Below are 22037 nucleotides of genomic sequence, written 5' to 3' on the forward strand. Positions count from 1 at the left end.
ATATCCAGGAAGAGGGAACAGCCTGTGCAAATGTCCTGTGGCAGGAGCAGGTATCTCAAGTGAGAGAGAGTGAGAAAGAGCAGACGGAACCCGGAGTGAAGTGAGGATGGGGCCGTCGGCAGGGCCATGCTGCATAGGACCTGGTGAGGACTTTGTCTTTATTTGGAGAGTGTTAGGAAGCCAAGGAAGGGTGAGCCGCAGGGAGGCTCTGCTGAGGAGTGTGCGCTGGAGTCATTGATGTGGAGCGTTTTCGTCGGGCTGTGAGCGCTGGTTAGGTGGCCGGGTGGGGGCAGCAGGCAGACGTAAAGGGACTGCCTGGTGAGCAGGAGGGGAGGAGATAAGACACCAAGAATTTAAATATTGTTGAGACTGTTTTTCAGAATTCTTTGGCTATTAACAGCAGAAGCCCCTTGATCAGGCTTAAGTCAAGAAGGGGGAGTTTATTTAAAGGAAACAAAGGTGGCAGAAATGGTGCTGGATTTTGCTATCAAACAGGACCAGAAATTGGCAGAATGAAGAATCCAAGACTCTTATTCTTGCTCTCTCTCTCTTTCTCTCTCTCTCTCTCTCTCTCTCTCTCTCTCTCCCTCTCTCCCTCCCCTCTACTTCTTCATGTGCCTTTTTATTTAATTTTTCACCAAATACATACTGAGCATTGATTGTATGTCAGACACTGGACCAGGCTCTGGGCAGCCCATGTGTACTCTACACGGTCCCGCCATCATGGAGCCTGACTTCTCTCCTTCTGCATTTTCCCCTCTGGCTGCACTTTGCAAGTGTCTAGCCTGAGGCCAAAAGGCTATTAACTGGGTGAGCCGAGATTTGAAATTAGACAGTGGATTCTGGATTCCATGCTCTTAAGCCCCACTCCATGCTGCCTGTCTTTAGATGTTCAGCTTTGAGATCATTATGGCCACTTGAACAGAGATAAGGCAGCAGAGGCTGAGGAATATAATTGGCACGTCTGGGATCCAGGACATACTCGTCGAGAGTATCTTCTGCTACCATGTGTTGACTTTAGAAATTGAGGTTGGAGCAGAACACTTCGTTATTGATGGAGGGAAGAGACAGGGCTCTTGAATTCTGCTGTCACCTGTGATCTCTGCAGAAAATTGCTGTCTTTGCTGGGTGTAAAACCACCACCTCAGCTGTCCTTGTTCACTGCCTGCGCCAGAAGACAGAAGACGAGCTCTTGGAGATAACGCTGAAGATGGTAAGTTCATCCACTCTCGTGGCCACACAAGCTCCCCGTCCTGTAAACATGGCCCCAGGCTTCATCATTTCAGCTGTCCCCTTGCCCTGGAAAAACTACCTGGGACAGTTTCTCACCTCTCAAGAGCAGTGTCAGAGCTCTGGATCTGAATGGGGAATTTCCTTCTTTCTTTTTTATTATGAAATATCTCAGATGTTAACAAAGACAAAAAATAACATAATGAACAACTATGTAATAACTCCTCATATCTATCAAAACTTACTTTTTCCAATCTTGTTTTTCTGATAGATTTTTTTATATGTGACTGTTTTCTTTACTGTAAATATATATATATGTCACATACAATTTACCATTTTAATCATTTTAAGTGTACAATTCAATGGCATTAATTATACTCATAGTACTGTGCAACCATCACCACTATTTCCAAAAATTTTCATCATCCCAAACAAAAAATCCCTACCTCTTTAAACAGTAACTCTACATTCTCCCCTTCCCCCCTGTCTCTGGAAACCTCTAATCTACTTTCTGTCTATGAATTTGCCCATCCTAGATTCATTCTCATAAGTGGAATCTGATAGATTTTTAAGAAATTAAACATTACATATTCTCAGAGGTGATTACCATCCTGAATTTGGGGAATGGGGTTATTTAGAACAAAGATTTTCAGAAAGGTTGTCACAATTGTCTTGGTTAATTTAGAAACCACCTCAATTATAACCCAGTGATGGCCCGATTTTCTGCATGTCTGCCTCTAGTGATTCTCACATAATCGTGTATCTACCCATTCATCCATCCAACCATCCATCCACCTATTCATCCATCCATTCATTCATCATCTTATTATACATCTGTCCATCCACCAATGAATACAATTCATCAATATCTTTTCATCAATCTAATATCAATTCATCTATAACATTCATTCATCTGTTATCAATCATTCATATATCTGTATTTCATCATCCATCTCTCTAAAATCAATGATCCATCCATCACCTAATCTGCTAGCTATCGTCCATCTATCCACTTATCCCCCCAATTAACCCATACTCCAGGTATGTCACAGAGAAGGTGACATTTCAGGATTGGTGGATGGCTATGGTAGTGGGTCATCACAGGAAGCTACAGCACAACAGATACCCAGAGAACACTACATTTAGAGCCAGTGGGAACTATTGGAGTAGCCCGAGTGCCTGGCCTCTCTGTCTGGACCCTGGACCCCTGTGGATGCTCCTGGACCCCCAGCGGCCAGCCTCCAGCACTGGACTCTGCTCTGTTTCCATGGGTTAAGTCCAACGTAGCCTTGGATCCTGGTTTCTCAGGCTCAAATAAGGTGACCAATGTGTTCAAAGACAAAAACACAACTGTTTCCTGATGCCTGGAAAGAGGTAAATTTATTTCAGCAATTCTCCATGTGGCACAAGAGATCCGCTTATAAGGGGAGAGTCGGTGACTTTGGGAGAATCCAGAGAACCTAAGAGCCCATGTTATCCTTCTGAGATCTTCTGAGATCACGTGGAGGTGTTTCCATGATTATCCTCTCTCCCCAGTAACACACGCGGGCACGCGCGCACACACACACACACACACACACACACACCTGGATTGCAGGGCTACAACCCATAACGGAGGGACCCTTACTGGGACTTCCTGCATACTGGTCAGACCTGTTAGCTACAGTGTCACAATAAAATCAGCACAATCTTGGTGAACTCACAACAAAGAGAAGCGTGGGGTGGGGTGAATTTCAGTGAGCTTGTATGAGTCGGATTTTCTAATGCAGGAGAGAAAAACTCATCTCGAAGTGACTTGAGAAGAGAAGGGATATGTTGTAACAGAATTTCAGGTAACTAACTGAAAAGTCCAGGAGGTTGATGGCTTCAGGCATGTCCGGATCCAGATGCACATATGATATTATTAAGACTCTGTCTCTATCCCTCAGCTTTTTTAGTTTTTTTACCTCTCTGTGTTGGCTTCATTCTCAGGCAGATTTGTCCCCTGGGGAGGTTAGACAAGAACAGTATTCTAGACTTACATCCTATCTGCTAGAAAACCCTCTTTCCCAATAATTCCAGCAAAAGTTTTGGGGGAAACTCTTGAACTGACATGGGCACATGTCCATCCCTGAAGTAATCCCTGTCTTCAGGGAGATGGTGAACCTCAGGTCACATATAGATGCCTGGAATCGTGGAGTGAGAGTGGGGAAGAGGAGGTCCCCCAAAGGAAAATTGGGGTGTTTTTGCCTGGAGGAACAAGAAGGGGAGATGGATGGAGGGCAGGGCAGGCACAAGCAACAGTCCTCTCCAGAGCTCCCCTCCCCCCGTCCCATACCTCCACCCTGTGCTCATGCCCAGGGGAGCTGGTGTCCTGCCCACTTCCTTTCAGCCCAGCCAGGGTAGCACCAGGAGGGAGGACTTGATACCTTGACCGCACAGCTCCACAAGGATCAGCTTCTTCTCCCAGGAAGCCTTCTCACCCACAACCTCTGCCTTTGTCTTCACAGAAATTTTTCGCTCTTGATTTACATGGAGACCCCAGAGAGGTAAGATGCTTACAAGAACTGACTATAGATGGAGAGATGCATGTAGATATACATACCCTTCAAATTAAATACACGTTATGTTATATAGTTTATACCAACTTGAGTGAAGATTTGCCCGCATCACCTAAGCACTGCCGGCCCTGGTCAGAGTTCTGCCCTCTGGGGTCCACAGACTTAGCCCCCTTTGTTAGGACCCTGAATATGTGGCCACCGCCCATGGGCACGCAGGTCTGCGATGCCGGCCGTGAGCTCAGGCAGGTGGAGAGGGGGACGCCGGTGTGACCTCGAAGGGGAAGCACAGACACGACGCTGCCCTCTTCCCCAGAGCTTTCCTTTCCTGCCCACCGTGCTTGACGGAGTGCTGCTGCCAAAGACGCCTGAAGAGATTCTGGCTGAAAAGAATTTCCACCCCGTTCCCTACATCGTGGGAATCAACAAGCAGGAGTGTGGCTGGATTCTGCCGATGGTGAGAAAGTGCAGGCCTCTTAGACTCGCCTTCCCTGCCCGTCACATCACCCTTCCCATCTCTGGTCACAGGACCCCTCCTTCTACGCACCCCCCTCTGGGGCCTTCATACACCTTGACGTTTCCGTGGAAACCTTCTCCACGATGGCCCAGCTGTCACCTGGGTGGTGCGGCCCTGGGGACCCACATCCCCACACACTCTCTGCTTGTCCTCGTATCCAAGAATCCTGAAATGTCAGTGCCAGGAGGGCTGGTAGAGATAATCATTGGGCAGATGAGAAACCCAAGGCCTGGAAGGGGAAGGGGCTTGGGAGTGTAAGGAGAGTGAGGCGTGGGACCCTGCAGCCTCTCCCCTGGGCTTGGGTGCTTTCATAGTTTCTCCATAAATTCCACCCACCCACACCCCACACTCTCAGTCGTCTAACTGGAAAGATTCAAAGGAGCCTGCTTCCTCCTGAGTTAAAATTGACTTCTAAAAGTTAGGAAGAGCTTTCCCTTCTGCCAAAGATAAACAAAGCCAGACAATAGTTGAAGTGGTAATGAGTTTGATTCAGTGACACTCTTGCTATAGGGAAAAGATCCATTTGTAAACTGAACCCAATCTCTGAAACAAAGGCTGGAGCCTGTTTAAGGCTGTGGGCACGGGAGGGGGATTTGTCCATGAAACTGGGCCACCTGGATTTGTTAGCTGGCATTGTCTGGAGAAGAAACAAACTTCTGTCTTTATGACAGGAGACCATGGTGTAAGTAGAAGCAAGTCTCCCACTGAAGTTAGGCATTATCTTTCCACAGGACTGGGGGAGAGAGCAGAATTATCCCTGAATGTTTGCTTTCATAAAAGTTTGCTCTCAGGTCCTTGAGAAAACAGGTTGGAGCAGTGGTTTTACATCCCAAAGGGCAGAAAAAGGATTTATAATTACAAGGTTTCTAAAGTAACTGCACTAAGAAAGGGTTCAGGGACATACCTGCCTATCACCAGGTTTTGGCTAGAACAAACAGTAAAATCTCCTGGCAGCACAGAGCTTTTTAAGGGGGCCTGGGGTCATCCTGGGGACATGGCCTTAAGCTGCTTGTAGCCGTGCTAGAGTTTGGTCAAGTCACTTAGTGCAGAGGTTTTTTTTTAAAATTTTTATTTACTTATTTATTTATTTATTTATGGCTGTGTTGGGTCTTCGTTTCTGTGCGAGGGCTTTCTCTAGTTGCGGCAAGTGGGGGCCACTCTTCATCGCGGTGCGCGGGCCTCTCACTATCGCGGCCTCTCTTGTTGCGGAGCCCAGGCTCCCAGACGCGCAGGCTCAGTAGTTGTGGCTCACGGGCCTAGTTGCTCCGTGGCATGTGGGAACTTCCAGACCAGGGCTCGAACCCGTGTCCCCTGCATTGGCAGGCAGATTCTCAACCACTGCGCCACCAGGGAAGCCCAGTGCAGAGTTTTGATGGAGTCATTATGTGCAGGGTTCTGCAGTTCTTCAGAATGATTTCAGAGGTTATACCAAAGGACCAAAACCATAATGGCAGAATTTGGGGCTTTCTCTGCTATCTAACACAGGCGGGGTATTTGTGAGGTCTGTGTCATCTGCCCCAGAGCCCTCCACTTCAACACCCTGGGCTGGCTGAACCTTCCCTCTCTGTCTTGATGACCACTGTGGAGACTCTAGCCTAAATATATATATATATGCACGCATACACACACACACATATATATATACATATATATACATACATACACACACACACACACACACACACACACACACACACACACACAAAGACTGGGACAGCTTCCCTTAACAATTACTTTATCTTCTTTGCATTCCTTGATTTCTAGATATAAAAGTCCATTTGATTCATTGATTTTGCCCAACTCATCAAAGACCCCTGCCCTACAGAGTGAAGTAAGTCAGAAAGAGAAAAACAAATACCGTATGCTAACACATATATATGGAATCTAAAAAACAAACAAAAAAATGGTCATGAAGAACCTAGGGGCAAGATGGGAACAAAGACACAGACCTACTAGAGAATGGACTTGAGGATATGGGGAGGGGGAAGGGTAAGCTGGGACGAAGTGAGAGAGTGCCATGGACATATATACACTACCAAATGTAAAATAGATAGCTAGTGGGAAGCAGCTGCATAGCACAGGGAGATCAGCTCGGTGCTTTGTGACCACCTAGAGGGGTGGGATAGGGAGGGTAGGAGGGAGACGCAAGAGGGAGGAGATATGGGGATATATGTATATGTATAACTGATTCACTTTGTTATAAAGCAGAAACTAACACACCATTGTAAAGCAATTATACTCCAATAAAGATGTTAATAAATAAATAAATATAACAAACAATAAAAGACTCAAAAAAAAGACCCATGCCCATCAAGATATGACAGTGACCTTCAGCCTGCATTGGTTTGGTTGTTGGTCACTTCGGTTTTTCTTGCCATTACCGGATGATTCACAATTGCTTAACCTTTGTTTTAACAGTTCATGGGCTACTCATTCTCTGAAGGCAAGCTGGACCAGAAGACGGCCACATCACTCATGTGGAAGTCCTACCCCATCCTTTGTAAGAGTCTAGGAATCACAGGAACTGGCTGAGCCCTAAAGAGAGGAAGAGGCTTGTCCCCAATTGCAAAGCAACTAATGGCAGAATGAAGACTGGGCTGGGGGGTCTGCCCCCACTTTTCTGCTTTCTTAATCACTACCCAGGGTTGAGGGAGGGGGGAAAGTTTGCACTGGGCTCAAAAAGTTCACCATTAACACAAGAAGAGAAACTGTGTCACTCACCAGGGTTGGTGAAGTCAAAAATCCAGAAATAGCAAAATTAAAACCACCAAATGAATGAAGAGTATTTGGTAAGAGTTTATGGTACATAAAAATAGTTCACGCCCTGGGGCTTCCACCTTCAAAGACTGGTGGGCAGCTCGGGGGCCTGAAGTTACAGGATGGCTTATAAAGTGAAACTGAGGAAGTTGTTAACATTTTCAGTGATTGCTTATTACAATAGAGGTTTTCAGGTGGCAAGGGATTGGTTAAAAGTGATTATCTCATACTATTTTAGGAGATGACTTAAGTTTATTTGTGATTGTCAGAGGGATTTACAAAAATAACCTAAGTTAGGTTTTGCTTATGTGCATGAAATGAGCTAGAGTTAGTTTTGCTTACATGGCTTAAATGGTTTTGTCTGCACAGATAATTCATAAGTCTGGTCTCCACTTTATATTTAACAGTGGTCACTTTCACTCGATCTATTTCAGAGCATCCCTGAGGAACTGACCGCGGTGGCCGCTGACAAGTATTTAGGAGGAACAGATGACCCTGCCAGAAAGAAAGACCTGTTCCTGGACTTGATTGCAGATGCGATGTTTGGTGTCCCATCTGTGAATATGGCCCGTCACCACAGAGGTGAGTCCCAGACATTGGACGGGAGAGGGACACTGACCGCTCCAGCTTCACTGACTGTCCTGCCCAGCCCTCAGCACAAACACATGTGGAAATTGCTGAGGGTCGTACATCCAAGGCTGATTGCATTTGGCCTGGGGTGGGGCACTGTCCTATTTTGGTTTCCACCAGAAGCAGACTCCGAGAAAAGGATCCAAATGCAAAGAGTTTATTTGGGGGGTGATCCCAGGAAACACCAGTAGAGGAGTGGAGAAGTGACATGAATGGAGAGGAAGCCAGTCCACACTGCACTGTCAAGAAAGCATCCACTGTGGACACCTGGACCTGGGGAGCTCTGGGAAACCAGCAGAACACATGTCTCAGGGTTATCCCTAGTGAGTGGCAAGAGAGCTGGGATATTTATCCTCCAACTTTGACGAGTCATTGGTTGAAGGCTGTTCCCAAGGGCAGTTAATTCCCTGGTGCTTTGACCTGTTGCACACATGGGCAGAGTGGTCTCTGGCTGCCAGAGACCTCAGGCAAAGAGCTACGGATGCAGGAGGTGGAACTCAGGCTGACATGCCCAGAAGCAGGGGATATGGGGAGGCACCGACAGCATCTGCCACAGGGCTCCTCACCTGAATTGCGGTGGTCTGTGGGGCTAGAGGGAAAATCTTGGAAGATAGGTCTTGGAAAGTTTCCAAGGTCAGAGCTACCTGCAAACTAGTTTGTTAACCAGTGGAGCTGGGGGTAGAGTGAGGCCAAGAGTAAGACCAGGAGTGTTGTCTGGGACCAAGAAAGCTGAAAGGAGTGAGTATTGGAAGAGTGGGGCCACGTGGTCTAAAGAACGTCAATGTCTGTGGCTGGCTGTTGTTTCTCCCAGTGTGTGCTGTGTCTACCACAGGACCTTCCAACATTGACCCAAGACTGTGTGTAGGGTGTGAGGTCAGGGATGGATGAGCTCACCTGGAGAGGAGGTGTCCCTTTTGGGTACCTTTTGAGTTACTCACAGGGCCCTTCATTTCTTGGAGACCTCATTCACCTAGTCTGCAAGCCAGGAGATGGTTCTGTGGTCCAGACCTCTCTGCCTAACGGTGCTAGAAGGGTTTTAAACTTTGAGACTTTATAAGCATGATAAAACGTAGCTGTGGCTGACTCACTCTGTCCCCAAGCACTCAGTACAGTAATTTGGAGGCGCTAGTTACCATTTCTTCCTCCCTAGGGTCCTGATGACCAGCGAGGGGCTGCCTGGGGTCAAATCTGTTCTTTCATAAATTTGGTCTTGCCTCTTGCTACGTGTCTGACTTGTAGTATCCCCTTCAACATCCATGCTGCTCCCAGCCATACTGGACTTGAGTTTTTTATCTGACATCCCGTGACTTTGAATTCAGTGTCTTATTGCCAGCACTTCCCAGAGTTTATCAGTGTCATTTTTTCATTGTTGTATTTCTCTCAATTTCTTTTTGATAGAGTAGTTTTCTGAGTATAAAATTAATCTTACCATTGTAGAAAGTTTTGAAAATATGGGAACATGTTAAAGAAGCAACTATATATTACTCATAATTCCTTCACCTAGAAGTATCAGCTATAAAGTTTTGACATTTTTTTCTATTAGCCTTTCCATGTCTTACACATAGTTTTAAAATTAATTTTATGTTCATAGACAACTATATTATAGGCATTTCCTCAATGTCAATAAAAATTCATGGAAAATATCAATTATTTCATGGTATGATGGATTAAAATTTACTTTAGTATTCCTGTCCTATTGGGTATTTAGCCTGGCTGCTCATTTTGATGCTACAGAAAACATCATACTCAGCCTTATGTGTGTAAATCTTTAACCAAGTCTCAAATAATTTTCTTAGAGTTGGTTTTTAGAAGTGAAATTATTAAGCTGAGCTGTAGGAGAATTTTAAAGTTCTTGATACATTTTGTGAAATTGCTTTCTGGTGTATGAGAGTGTGGATTTCTTAGTTCTCTCACTTGGGATAGTCAGATTAAAAGAATAAAAATAATGCTGCCAATTTTATATAAGTCCTTCCTCACCAAAAAAAAGAACATCACACTGTTTTAATTTGCATATTTTTTATTACTAGCTCTCTCCTTCCCTCTGCTTCTCTTGTTGCTCCTAACTGTTATTATTGAAATCTCTGCCCTACTTTCCTTTGAAGACGTGTGTTGTGATTGTAGGAATTTTAAAAAAATATTTATTTATTTGGCTAAGCCGGGTCTTAGTTGTGGCACACAGGATCTTCACTTATGGCATGCGGGATCTTTAGTTATGGCATGTGGGATCTTTAGTTGCGGCATGTGGGATCTAGTTCCCTGATCAGGGATTGAACCTGGGCCCCCTGCACTGGGAGCATGGAGTCTTAACCACCGGACCACCAGAAAAGTCCCCCCGTACGAATTTTTTTATAAATCTCAGTGGTTTAAGGCAAAACACTGAAAAAAAAAGAAGAGGAATGAAAAGAAGAATATCTTTTGGGCAGCATGCTGCCATAATTAAGTTCTCTCACTCACACTAGGTCTTTCTTTGTATGGTTGGGTTCTGAGTTCCTTTCTAACACTTCTGAGTAGCAGAGGCAAGGGTAAACACCCTCCTTTCAGTGAGTTCTGCTTGACCCTGAAGCAGTTGTTTAGCAAGTGGATTATGGAACCACAGACGGATTGCTTCTTCCAAACAACGCCTCTTGCTAAACCAAGAGTGCGGTGAGCGGGGGGAAGGGAGGCAATTAAATAAATTATTCTACATCCTCCTGTGAGGATGGCATATATTGTTACACTATGTAGTGGACAAACATTTAATGATATGAAGAAATTATTACAGTCATTACAAAACTACACATCCAATAGTATCCTTATTTTATATACATAAGTGGGGTAAGTGCTAAAATATTAACAGAGGTTCCTCTGAGCGGTGGGATTAGATATGATCTTTTTGTTCTTATTCCTTTTTTCTGCATTTTCCAAATGTGATTCTGTCCCCAAGAAGGGAAAAAGTGTGGTATTTCCCCGCCAGTCTGACTTGGGGCCTGACCCTTCCCCGGTAGAGTCACTCGCTCTGGGCATAATGATCAATGCAAAGCACAGAGCTCCCCAGGCGGGTGGCCCGTGAGTTGGCCCTGAAGGAGCAAGATGGGCAACTCTGCTGAAGCATCAGCAGGAAAACTGACATCTTCTTGGGGCTTAGAGAGGGGGTGGTGAGAGTAGGGGCAGGGGAGAGGGGGAAGGAGGAACTTTACCCTTCCTCGGCCGCTTCTTCCTTCTGCCACCACCTTAGCACTCCCTGGGCCAAGCAGGAAGCAAGACCTGTGAGATGACAGAGAAAAAGGAAATGCTGAATTGTGGTTTCCTGAGACACAAGGAATAGACTGTCCACTTTCTGCATAGGCTTGTATTTAAATATCTGCCCTTTCAGACCAGCAACTTGGATTTACTTCACTCTTCTTGGAATACGTGTGAAAAACACCAGAAATGCTCAAAAATGGGCATGATAGAAGGCACCTGTCAGGCTGCAGGTATTCTCCAAGGGAATGAAGAGTAACCTGTCAGCAATGAAATGTCGTGGTATTTCTGTGTACATAAACTATGTATCTAGACGTTCTGGTGTGTGAATGCATCAGTAGGCAAAGAGGTTGATATGTATTGACCCAATGCCTCTATAACCATAGTTATTTTTAATCAGTTTCCCCAAAGTTTCAACATTCATTCATTCATTCATTCAATAACCGGCTCAAATCCAGTTCCACCTCCACCACCAGTACACCCTTAAGCAAGTCATAGAACTTTTCCCAAACTGTTTTTCTCTGTTATGCTGATAACCAGGGGCTTCCTGCAGGAACACACAGGGTCTGGCACACAGTTGGTTCTCACAATGGGCAGCTGCTGTTAATATTGTTGTTGTTCACTCAGGACCAGGCATGCCCCCAATTTCCTGACTGCTCACAGCGCCCCTCCCACACACCTCTGGAGCTCTTGATACCATCCAGGGGTGCGTCTGCTGAAGTGAACTGTGCATGAATCCATGTCTTCCAGATGCCGGAGGCCCCACTTACATGTATGAGTTCCAGTATCGCCCAAGCTTCTCATCAGAGATGAAACCCAAGACGGTGATAGGGGACCACGGGGATGAGCTCTTCTCGGTCTTCGGGGCTCCATTTTTGAAAGGTGATGGCCCTTTGGTGACTACAGACTTGGAGTTAGGAGATCTGGGTTCAAGTCTTGGTTTGGTGGCCTTGGGCAAGTTCCTCCTTCTCTCCAGGTCTTAGTCTCCTGAATTCACCATAACAGTGTTGAAGGACAGAGTCCCAACCTTTCTCTTGCTCTAATGTGCATGGTGGAGAATGTGTATCCTTGCGCCCTCATCCATGGTCACTCTAAGAATCCAGACCTGGGCATCAGTAAGACAGGAGGTGGGTCACCTGCAGGGCCCTGCTCAGGGCTAGAATGCCACCACTCACTTCGCACTCACAAGAGCATATCAGAATGTACGTGAGAGTAAGGTTAGAATTGCTCTTAACCTTGAATCAGGACTAATATGTGTCTGTCTGTCCAACCATCTATCTATCTATCTAAAACTCATATCTTTTAAAATTAAATATGTTTAGGATTATACTATTTTAAAGAATACCTCTCACAGATGTCTCTCATGTCTTAACCCTCAGCAGTTACAGACAACTTGTGTGTGACACAACCCAGGGCTGTTCATGACACCCAGTGCCTCTGGGCACTTTCTGGATGGATGACTATTTGGGGACCTTGCAGCTTGGTTATTTTTCAGATTCTATGAAAATGTGTGTGTGTGAAGGAGATTGAGAAGAGACCCAAAGGAGAGCATCCTGGGAGGTGGGGTTACTGTAGCAGAAACCCTGGGGTGTGGCCCTGCGACCCTGAGGCTGCAGGGGCAGGAGGGTGGGCACAGAAGACCAAGGCAGCCAGTTCATGGATTGACTACAGCCCTTCACTGAGCCCGACCTAGGTCAGTAACTGTCAAGCCTAAAGTGCACTTGAATTACCCAAGATCTTCTTAAAATGCAGGTTTGACTCAGTAGGTCTGGAATAAGGGCTCCGTTTCTGAATTTCTAACAAGTTCTCAAGGGCTGCTGCTGCCCCTGAACCACACTTTGAGTAGCAATGGCTTTGTCTCCTCCCCACAGATGGTGCCTCAGAAGAGGAGACCAATCTCAGCAAGATGGTGATGAAATTTTGGGCCAACTTTGCTCGGAACGGGTGAGCTGGTGGCAAAGACGGAGCAGGGTTGGGAAGGGGCAGGGCGTGTCTGCTGGGTGGGAGGAGCTTCCAATGTGTGAAGGTCAAACTCCCCGCCCTGTGACCTCTGACGTGAGAGCTCCCTCAGTGGACAGGCTGCCCAGGAGATGGTCAGCCTCCTGTCTCTGGAGGCATATGAGCCTTTGGCAGAGATGAAGCCAGGGGGTCCCTGACAATCTCTGAGGGTTGTTGGGACCACACAGTAGCTTTGGGGAATTTCTATGTGATTCTGTTCCCAGGAATCCCAACGGGGAGGGGCTTCCCCATTGGCCAGTATATGACCAGAAAGAAGGGTACCTTCAGATTGGCGTCACCACCCAGGCAGCCGAGAAGCTGAAAGACAAGGAAGTGGCTTTCTGGAATGAGCTCCTGCCCAAGGAGGCGACAAAGCAGCCACCCCAGTTAAAACATGCTGAGCTGTGAACGGGAGGCTCAGCTGGCCTTGGGGGCTTGTGGGAACCCAGACAGGGGTATTCTGTAGAAGGTGTTTGTGGGCCAAAGAGGCATCTTATTGTGGAGGCTGGGAAATTATCTGATGGGAGTAGCAGAGGTCAGGGAGGGGGAGTTTCTGTTTCTGTGGCCTCAATTTTGGAAATAAATGTTCTTTTGGAGACCAAGTCAGTGTCTTTGTCTTGGGCTGGAATTAAGTCATCCTCATTAGCGAGAGAAGGATGAGAGAGGGCACCACTGGCAGGAAGGTGTCTCGGGCAGCTCTGGCTTGGCCTCTGGACAGGAAGAGTCCAGTAGGCTGGGCCCTGGGAGGGGCTGAAGGGGACACTGCATCTGCTCTATGTCTCTGGCCGTCAACAGCTGCAGTAAGTGGATGTGAAGGAACCAGAGTGCAGTGTCCCTCTCCTCCATGTGCAGCCGCCTGTAGACGTGGAGGGGGCACAGACCGAGGATGTACCTGGAGTGGGAAAGAGGGGGACTTGCCATGGTGACACTGTGGCACTGTTGTGTGGCCCTTACTGACCCTCCCACAGGTCTACAATTCTTTCTTCAACTTACACAGTATCCTCCCAGGCCCCTCCCTGAGGCCGTCTCTTCCAACAATTCCTCTGAACCCTGTCTGCAGCCTGGACCACATCAGGTCCAAGCAGTGACCACCTTGAAGTGAGTCCCTGAAGTGTCACCTGAAAACTGACTCTTTCAGAATCCCTGGGGTGACTTCTGGTTCCTGGGATATAGAAAGCTCTAAGGAATGCCAATCCCACCTTAACAGAAAGAAAAAAGTGGATTATCCTCAAAATCATGACTTTCTCTGACTCATTCAAAGAGGTTGCAAGGCAAACAATTACCCTGAAATCTCGGGGAAGACGGGCACTTTGGAGGAAAGATGGGAAGTGAACACTGGCTTACCGTCTGGCCACAGGTAGAAGATGGAATCACCATATGTGTGAGTACAATTACTCTAAAAATTCGAATCAAAGGCTAAAGGCCAAATGTGGGCGAGTATGAGAGTATGAAATCCTAAAAACCACACACCCACAGGGAATTTACACTTGTTACAGGCCCTTCTCCATGGACCTCTATCAGGGACCCGTGAGAAATACTGGGAACAGGTAGTAAGACGAGAGAAAACCTGCCTCAAGGGTGCATGCTTCAAGCTCTGCTCAGGCACTTCTCCCTTAAAAAATAAAATCCCCAAACCACTGAAGAAAGGTCAGCAAACCCACTTCCCTTGGGGCCCAGGGAAAGACCTATTGTGGCTGAGGAAAAGGAAAATTTTAGAACTTTATATACCTATACAAAATTTTGGGCTTCTCTGGTGGCACAGTGTTTAAGAATCCACCTGCCAGTGCAGGAGACAAGGGTTCGAGCCCTGGTCCAGGAATATCCCACATGCTGCGGAGCAACTAAGCCCGTGTGCCACAACTACTGAGCCCACAAGCTGCAGCTACTGAAGGCCAAGTGCCTAGCGGCCGTGCTCCTCAACTAGAGAAGCCACCACAGTGAGAAGCCCGAGCACCACAACGAAGAGTAGCCCCCGCTCGCCGCAACTAAAGAAAGCCCGCGTGCAGCAACAAAGACCCAATGCAGTCAAAAATAAATAAATAAAAATAAATAAATTTATTTTAAAAAGGAAAAGAAAATGTTAAGTAAAATATTAGTGCAGGTGACAGCAGAAATGGTGGGCATCCTCCTGCAACTTTTTGAAGGACAGGGACAGTCTTGATCCTGGCTTTATATCTCAAGTGCCAACTCCTATTTTCTGGGAAAGATGATAACCCTCTCTGGGAATTGGCACACGCTCACATGATTGATGAGGACGACACGGGACACACAGCTATTCACAACAGCACTATCTTATTGGTTTGTAAGTAGGAAAATATCGCCGAAAATATGACTGATAATAATAAAGTAATAGCTAATATTTTGGTTACTTACTGTGTGCCAGGCTTACAACTAATATTGTTGCATCTATTAAATTCTTAAATCCTTTTAAATTCTGACATCCTAATTTGTTGCATAGATAAATTCGTAAATAACCAGGCGCTATTTTTTTGCCCTTTAGAGCAGAGGAGACTGAGCCACAGAGAGGTTATGTCCCATGGCTATATGTGGCACAGATGGGACTGGCCCTCCTGCAGGCTGACTGCAGTCCCCCGCCCAACCGGACACCATGTCATGCCATGAAAGGTGAGGACACTGAACACCTGGCCCAGAGGCAGCAGTGGGAAAGCACTGAGCAGCTGGCAGTCAGAACCCTCTGCACAGCTCTGTGACCTCTCTGGGCTTCAGCCTCCCACCTCTGCAGCCAGGAGCACAGCTGGACTGTCTCCGAAGACCCTTGCGGCCCTGAAAAAGGAGAGGCCGGATTCAGCCTCCAGTGATGTCATAACCGGCACCATGTGGCCGGGAGGTGAGACAGCTGTAGTGTAGGTTTAGTCCTTTGAGTCTAGGCTGTGTGCCCTTGGGTAAGTTGCTTAACCTCTCTGGAATTGGCACCGTCGCTCCAGACCATGCAGGTTCACTGAGTGTGTCCAAATGCTGTGGCGGTGACTCGTTCCATGGGGCTTGTTGGAGGAGATCCCCACGCCCTCTGGCACTGGATAAGCAAGGTTCCTATCCATCTCTGCCCTCTCCATGGGCTTGCTTGCAAAGCAGGGAGCCTTTCTCCAGGAGCTTGTTGGGAGCTAAAGGATTCTCCGTGCACAGATGTCAGTGTGGAGATAGCGATCATAAAGGACACCGTTCGGGAAGCCCGAGCTAGGAGCCAGGCCACTGTCTCGCTTATTCCCCCTCTTGGAAATTAATCTTTTCTATAGAAAGGAGGAAATGACATCTCAGAGAGTTATCAGTGACTTGCCAGGTCAGGAAGTGGCACGGTGGCTGTGAACCCGGGTGCCTGACACCAGCACCCACGCACGCAGCACGGGCCGGCTCCCGAAATGCCCTCTTCACACAGGGCACCTGTGGCCGATCTTGGTCCTGACTTCTGAGCCTCTTGTCTCCTCTTTCTCTTGGGAGTGCCCATCAAATAGGAATTCCCGCCCCAGACCGCCAGGGGGCCCAGCACCTGAAATATATCACCTGTTCCCTCAGCACACACGTCTTGCTAATAAACACCACCAGGCCCTCCGCACTGCAGCACCACCATCACTCTGCAGCGGAACACGTGAAGTCCTCCTTCTGAAACCAAGTCTCCGGGAAACGGCTGGGAAATGCCCACCAAACAAATCCAAATCACTTTCGGGGTGTCAGGTAGCCAACGGGCTGGATTTTGAGGGAAGGGAAGATGTCAGGCTGATCTAGGGAGGCACTGGCGAAGATGCAGGGCCAAGCCCCTGCAGGGAGCTGTCAGGGGTGGCGAGTGTCCTGTCCGTAGCCCTGGGCGAGCCAAGACCGATGTTGCGTGTGGGGAGGCAGGGGGCAGAGCTGCTCCAGGCGTGTGTGGTCCACACAGTGGGGCATGTGTGAAGTGTTCCCGGGACTCCAGCACACACTTCAATGTATGTGCAGCATATGCGAGCCTCTAATTTTCAGAATTGCTCCTCCACGTGTTAAGGTGATTTTACGTGTTGAAGGGAAAAATGGGTTTCCCGTATCGTGTCCTTTTACATTTTTTCTTAGCGATTCTTTTTACTGACCAGGGTGAAAACTGTGGCAGAAAATACAAATAGGTCTTTCCAGGGTGTGTTAGACGCAAGCCCCGTGTAGAAGTCAAACAAGAGGGGTGTGGGATTCCATCCCCTCTGGGTGCTTTTCCAGGCTCTCATCACCGAGGACTGAGTTTGGCAGGGGCCCCCAGAGAAGGAAAATGAGAAACGGACCACTTGCTCTGCAATCCATACTCCTAAGGGGAATAGAGGGAGTGCGTCCTCTGTGTGTCCGATGCCCTGTGTCTTCTGGGCGAGGCTTTCATTTGGAGCTGAGAAACTGAAGCTCACATTAACCTAAGCGGCTAAGACGCTCCGTGTGTGTGTGTGTGTGTGTGTGTGTGTGTGTTTTCGGGGGTGGGGGGGGGGGGGGGGGGGGTACTCTTTGGTCCAGAGCCGAGGTCTCTGCACTTCCAGCCCAGTTCCCCACGCCAGCCCTGATGGGCACGGAGTCTCTTTGTCCAAGACAGACAAAGGAAGACAGAGCCAGAATGAAGTCAACAACTTTTATTACAGCTCACATATTTCATAGAAAAAGGAATGTAGCGTCAGGTCCGGTTGTATGAAAAACGGTAAAATGCAGGTTCGTCCTGGTTGCTCTGTTGACACCCGGGGCAGGCTCTCCGCGACATCAGGCACAGCAGCTGCACTTGTCCGAGGCCCCTTTGCAGACGCAGCCCTGGGCACACTTGGCGCAGCCCACGGGGCAGCAGGAGCAGCAGCCTGGGGAAGCGAGGGCAGCGTGCGGTCGGACCACGCGTTGTCCGGAGCCACCCTTCCCAGCAGCAGGCCTGGCCCCAGCTGCCCTCAGGCCCAGACCCTGAGTTTAGGATGGTGTCCTCTGTCCTGAGATAATTGCTCTCAGACACTAGGTTCAGGTTGCCTGCCCCATCTGTGCCCAGGACAGGGCACAGAGCCTTGGAGAGACAGTGAGCAGGGCCTCTGGGGACAAGGAAAGCTAGCGCCCAGCACCGTCAGTGATGTGAGCAAAGTCCTCAGGATCAAAGTGGAGGCAAAGCCCTGACAGAGCAGCTCCCGCTCGGGATAGGGAAGCTCTGGGCTGCTTCGACAGGAAGGGGCTGCCCCAGGTCCGAGAAACCACACACGGTCACTAGTTCATGTCCCTAAAGTGCTTCAGTCCCTGAGAGGACTCAGAAGCGTGACTCGGGAGGCAGGAGGACTAGTTCTACTGACAGGTCTGAGGTTGTTTGTTAATGACCCGTCTGGGCCTCAGTCTCCCTGTTCTCTAGTGCGTGCCTGGGTCTCAGTCATCTGGAAGGGGATTCCAGCTCTGATTGTGAATCCCTTCCTGGTGAGGGGTGGGGGGGTGGGGGTTACTGGAAAGTTTGGGCGTTACCGGGAAGTTTGGTCACTGTCCTGCTCCTGCCTGCTGAGCCCTGGGCTCCCTGCTCGCACTCAGCCCAGACCCCGCATTCCCAGAGAAGGCCCCGCACACTCACTCTTCTTGCAGGAGGTGCATCTGCAGGCTTTGCAGGTGCAGGAGCCAGCGCAGCTGCAGGAGCCGCCTGCCAGGAAGGGAAAGGCCCGCGGTGAGCAGGGAGAGGGATGCAGGAGCTACAGCAGACGGTCAGCAATGCCTCCCTGAGCCCTCCTCCTCTGTCAGGACCCAGCCCTGGGAGCTCGTGTCCACTCAGGCGGATAGAGAAGCCCCAGCTCCTCTCTTCTGGTCCAAGGAGAGTAGGTCCCCTCCTGATGGACTCCACAGGGAAGGTCCCAGGCTCCAGACCGAGCCCAGGCTGACTGGGGCTGGGGGCCAGGGCCCATGGCCTGAACCCGAAAGAGGCAATGTCCCCTCCTCCCATCAAGTCCTGGCAGCTCCGAGGCCTCCTCCAAACACTGGGTCCCGGTCTAGCAGTCCCCTGACCAGCTGGGTGACCTCAAGAAGGACAGCCTGGAGCCTCCGTGCCCTCAGTGTTAACGGAGAGGCAAAGGGAGACTGACGTGCTCTCAGGAGCCTGGCTAGCAAGACAGCCCTGGCCCCGTGACAGGAGTCCTCCTGAGCTCCAACTCAAAACCCTCCCTTCTCGTCCTGTGCCTGGGAAGGGGGGCATCCGAAGGCTCAAAGCCAGGGTTCCCTTACCAGTGGGGCAGGAGCACTTGGGGTCCATCTGGAGGAGGAGTGAGGCCCGAGGTCCAAAGCAAGGGGCGAAGCGGCTTCACTGGTCCGGTGGGGGGCGTGTGGGAGCCAGGAGCCCGTGGGCTCAGTTATAGGCCGAGGAGGCGGCCCGGGCGCAGAGGCCCCGCCCCCGCCTTGCACCCGCCCCGCGGATCCGCGTCCGCGCCCGCGCCCGCGCTGCCGGCGGCGCCCTGGGCCGGGCTGTGAGCAACACGCGGGGCCGAGCGCACGATTCCACTTCGGTGCCGGCTGGAGCGGAGGAAGCGGGTGCCGTGCGGTAAGCGGTGTCCCAGCCCCCTGGCCGCCCCTTCGCAATGTGCCCGACGGGAGCAGCCCCCCTGTTGCCGGGTTGTGCAGGAATCCAGCTCCCGCGTCCTCCGGTCTTCCCCGCCCCAGGCCGCGCGCCGCCGGCCGCCGGCCTCCGGGTCGCCGTTTCCTGCAGCCTGAGAACAGCCCCCGCCTCCCGCTCGTGTCCCTGGCTTGGCCGGAGCCGGGGAGCGGTGTCAGAGACCGCAGGCGCATGTGACCCTCACCGCCGTTTCGCCCACCCCGTGTGTCCCCAGGCGTTGGCAGCCCCGGTCCCCACCACGGTCCTTCGGAAGCACTTTTCCGGTACCGTCTCCTGTAACCGCCCCGCGACGAACATTGCCTTCAGCCGCTAGTCGTCACTTGTGTTTTCCTTTCCTGGAGGGATCATGGCGCATTTCTCCGGGGGCTCCTTTGCCTAAACTTCCCAGGGGCGCTCCTCACCGTGGCCGGTCCACCCCACGCCTGGGTGGAGGTTCCCTAATCATGGGGTGCTCCCCAGGGAAGGCATCATTGTAGGCGATAGGCAGACCTGGCATGAAATAACAAAGCGAGACAAGTGGATAGTTCCCTTTGGGTAGTCCTGACGATTACACACCATGGAGTCCATGCCAAGCCTTGTTAATCACTTTTGCTCTTTGAATTGTCACACCAACCCGGAAGGGAGCTAGTAGTCAGGAGCCCGTTTCCCAAAGGCCAAACTACCTACAGTACGAGGAGGCTACAGTAAAGGCAGGCACACAGTGCTGGGGAGCGGTGCCCTGCTTCTGTGTTCTTGTGGCTTCGCAGCTGAAAGAGAGAGTCAGTGAGAAAGCTCCCCTTTGGCCCAGAGCTGTGTCTTCAGCCCGTCTCTACCGTGTCCAGCTCAATCCTGGGGGGGACCGAAGTGACAGAATAGGAATGTATTTATGCTTTTGTGGCTTCCTTCTGACTCTCTCCTTCAGTAGTGTTCAAGAGGTTTCTTTTGGTATAACATATTTCAGAAAATCACTGAAAAGAAAATGGTAAGGAAATCCTGATGCAGGTGACAGCAGAGATGGCAGGATCCTTCTGTATCTGTTAGGAGGACACCGACTGTCTTGCTCACGGCTTTCTATCTGTAGTGTCACTGGCTCTTTAGCGTGAAGGGAGGATAACCCCCTCCGGGGAAGTGGTCCCATGCTCACAGGGTTGATGAGGACGACCCAGAACACAGAGCTAAACACACCATCCTTGCTTGCGTGTCTGGAAGGAGAACAATGTCTCCTAGGCTAATGATAACAAATAAATAAATAAGTAGGTGATATGATAGATTACTCCCTGAGTGCCCAGTATATTCTGACATTCTTTGCAAGTATTCAATTCTTTCATCCCGAGAGCCAGACACTATTTTTTTGCCCTTTAGAGCAGAGGAGACTGAGCCACAGAGAGGTTATGTCCCATGGCTATATGTGGCACAGATGGGACTGGCCCTCCTGCAGGCTGACTGCAGTCCCCCGCCCAACCGGACACCATGTCATGCCATGAAAGGTGAGGACACTGAACACCTGGCCCAGAGGCAGCAGTGGGAAAGCACTGAGCAGCTGGCAGTCAGAACCCTCTGCACAGCTCTGTGACCTCTCTGGGCTTCAGCCTCCCACCTCTGCAGCCAGGAGCACAGCTGGACTGTCTCCGAAGACCCTTGCGGCCCTGAAAAAGGAGAGGCCGGATTCAGCCTCCAGTGATGTCATAACCGGCACCATGTGGCCGGGAGGTGAGACAGCTGTAGTGTAGGTTTAGTCCTTTGAGTCTAGGCTGTGTGCCCTTGGGTAAGTTGCTTAACCTCTCTGGAATTGGCACCGTCGCTCCAGACCATGCAGGTTCACTGAGTGTGTCCAAATGCTGTGGCGGTGACTCGTTCCATGGGGCTTGTTGGAGGAGATCCCCACGCCCTCTGGCACTGGATAAGCAAGGTTCCTGTCCATCTCTGCCCTCTCCATGGGCTTGCTTGCAAACCAGGGAGCCTTTCTCCAGGAGCTTGTTGGGAGCTAAAGGATTCTCCGTGCACAGATGTCAGTGTGGAGATAGCGATCATAAAGGACACCGTTCGGGAAGCCCGAGCTAGGAGCCAGGCCACTGTCTCGCTTATTCCCCCTCTTGGAAATTAATCTTTTCTATAGAAAGGAGGAAATGACATCTCAGAGAGTTATCAGTGACTTGCCAGGTCAGGAAGTGGCACGGTGGCTGTGAACCCGGGTGCCTGACACCAGCACCCACGCACGCAGCACGGGCCGGCTCCCGAAATGCCCTCTTCACACAGGGCACCTGTGGCCGATCTTGGTCCTGACTTCTGAGCCTCTTGTCTCCTCTTTCTCTTGGGAGTGCCCATCAAATAGGAATTCCCGCCCCAGACCGCCAGGGGGCCCAGCACCTGAAATATATCACCTGTTCCCTCAGCACACACGTCTTGCTAATAAACACCACCAGGCCCTCCGCACTGCAGCACCACCATCACTCTGCAGCGGAACACGTGAAGTCCTCCTTCTGAAACCAAGTCTCCGGGAAACGGCTGGGAAATGCCCACCAAACAAATCCAAATCACTTTCGGGGTGTCAGGTAGCCAACGGGCTGGATTTTGAGGGAAGGGAAGATGTCAGGCTGAT

At 49.8% G+C, this 22037-nt stretch overlaps 2 protein-coding genes across 3 annotated transcripts in view; one reads left to right on the forward strand and one right to left on the reverse strand.

The window, feature by feature from the left end:
* CES1 (carboxylesterase 1) overlaps positions 1–13490 on the forward strand; it is a 36041-nt gene extending 22551 nt beyond the window's left edge. For both annotated transcript variants that reach the window (XM_036834557.1, XM_036834558.1), the window contains exons 7-14: positions 1109–1213; positions 3720–3758; positions 4084–4224; positions 6703–6783; positions 7476–7623; positions 11641–11772; positions 12762–12834; positions 13113–13490. In XM_036834557.1, the coding sequence (XP_036690452.1) occupies positions 1109–1213; positions 3720–3758; positions 4084–4224; positions 6703–6783; positions 7476–7623; positions 11641–11772; positions 12762–12834; positions 13113–13296 (903 nt within the window). In that variant the 3' untranslated portion in view covers positions 13297–13490. The remainder of the gene's footprint in view (positions 1–1108; positions 1214–3719; positions 3759–4083; positions 4225–6702; positions 6784–7475; positions 7624–11640; positions 11773–12761; positions 12835–13112) is intronic.
* A 3970-nt stretch (positions 13491–17460) lies between these two features.
* LOC118884973 (metallothionein-1E) lies at positions 17461–19229 on the reverse strand. The gene is made up of 3 exons (XM_036833198.1): positions 19075–19229; positions 18434–18499; positions 17461–17696 (listed from the first exon to the last, which is right to left on the reverse strand). The coding sequence occupies exons 1-3, from the start codon at positions 19100–19102 to the stop codon at positions 17605–17607; spliced, it is 186 nt and encodes a 61-aa protein (XP_036689093.1). The 5' UTR covers positions 19103–19229; the 3' UTR covers positions 17461–17604.
* Positions 19230–22037: the final 2808 nt, after the last annotated feature.

The sequence above is a fragment of the Balaenoptera musculus genome, chromosome 19, assembly GCF_009873245.2.
Source record: "Balaenoptera musculus isolate JJ_BM4_2016_0621 chromosome 19, mBalMus1.pri.v3, whole genome shotgun sequence".
Taxonomy (NCBI): domain Eukaryota; kingdom Metazoa; phylum Chordata; class Mammalia; order Artiodactyla; family Balaenopteridae; genus Balaenoptera; species Balaenoptera musculus.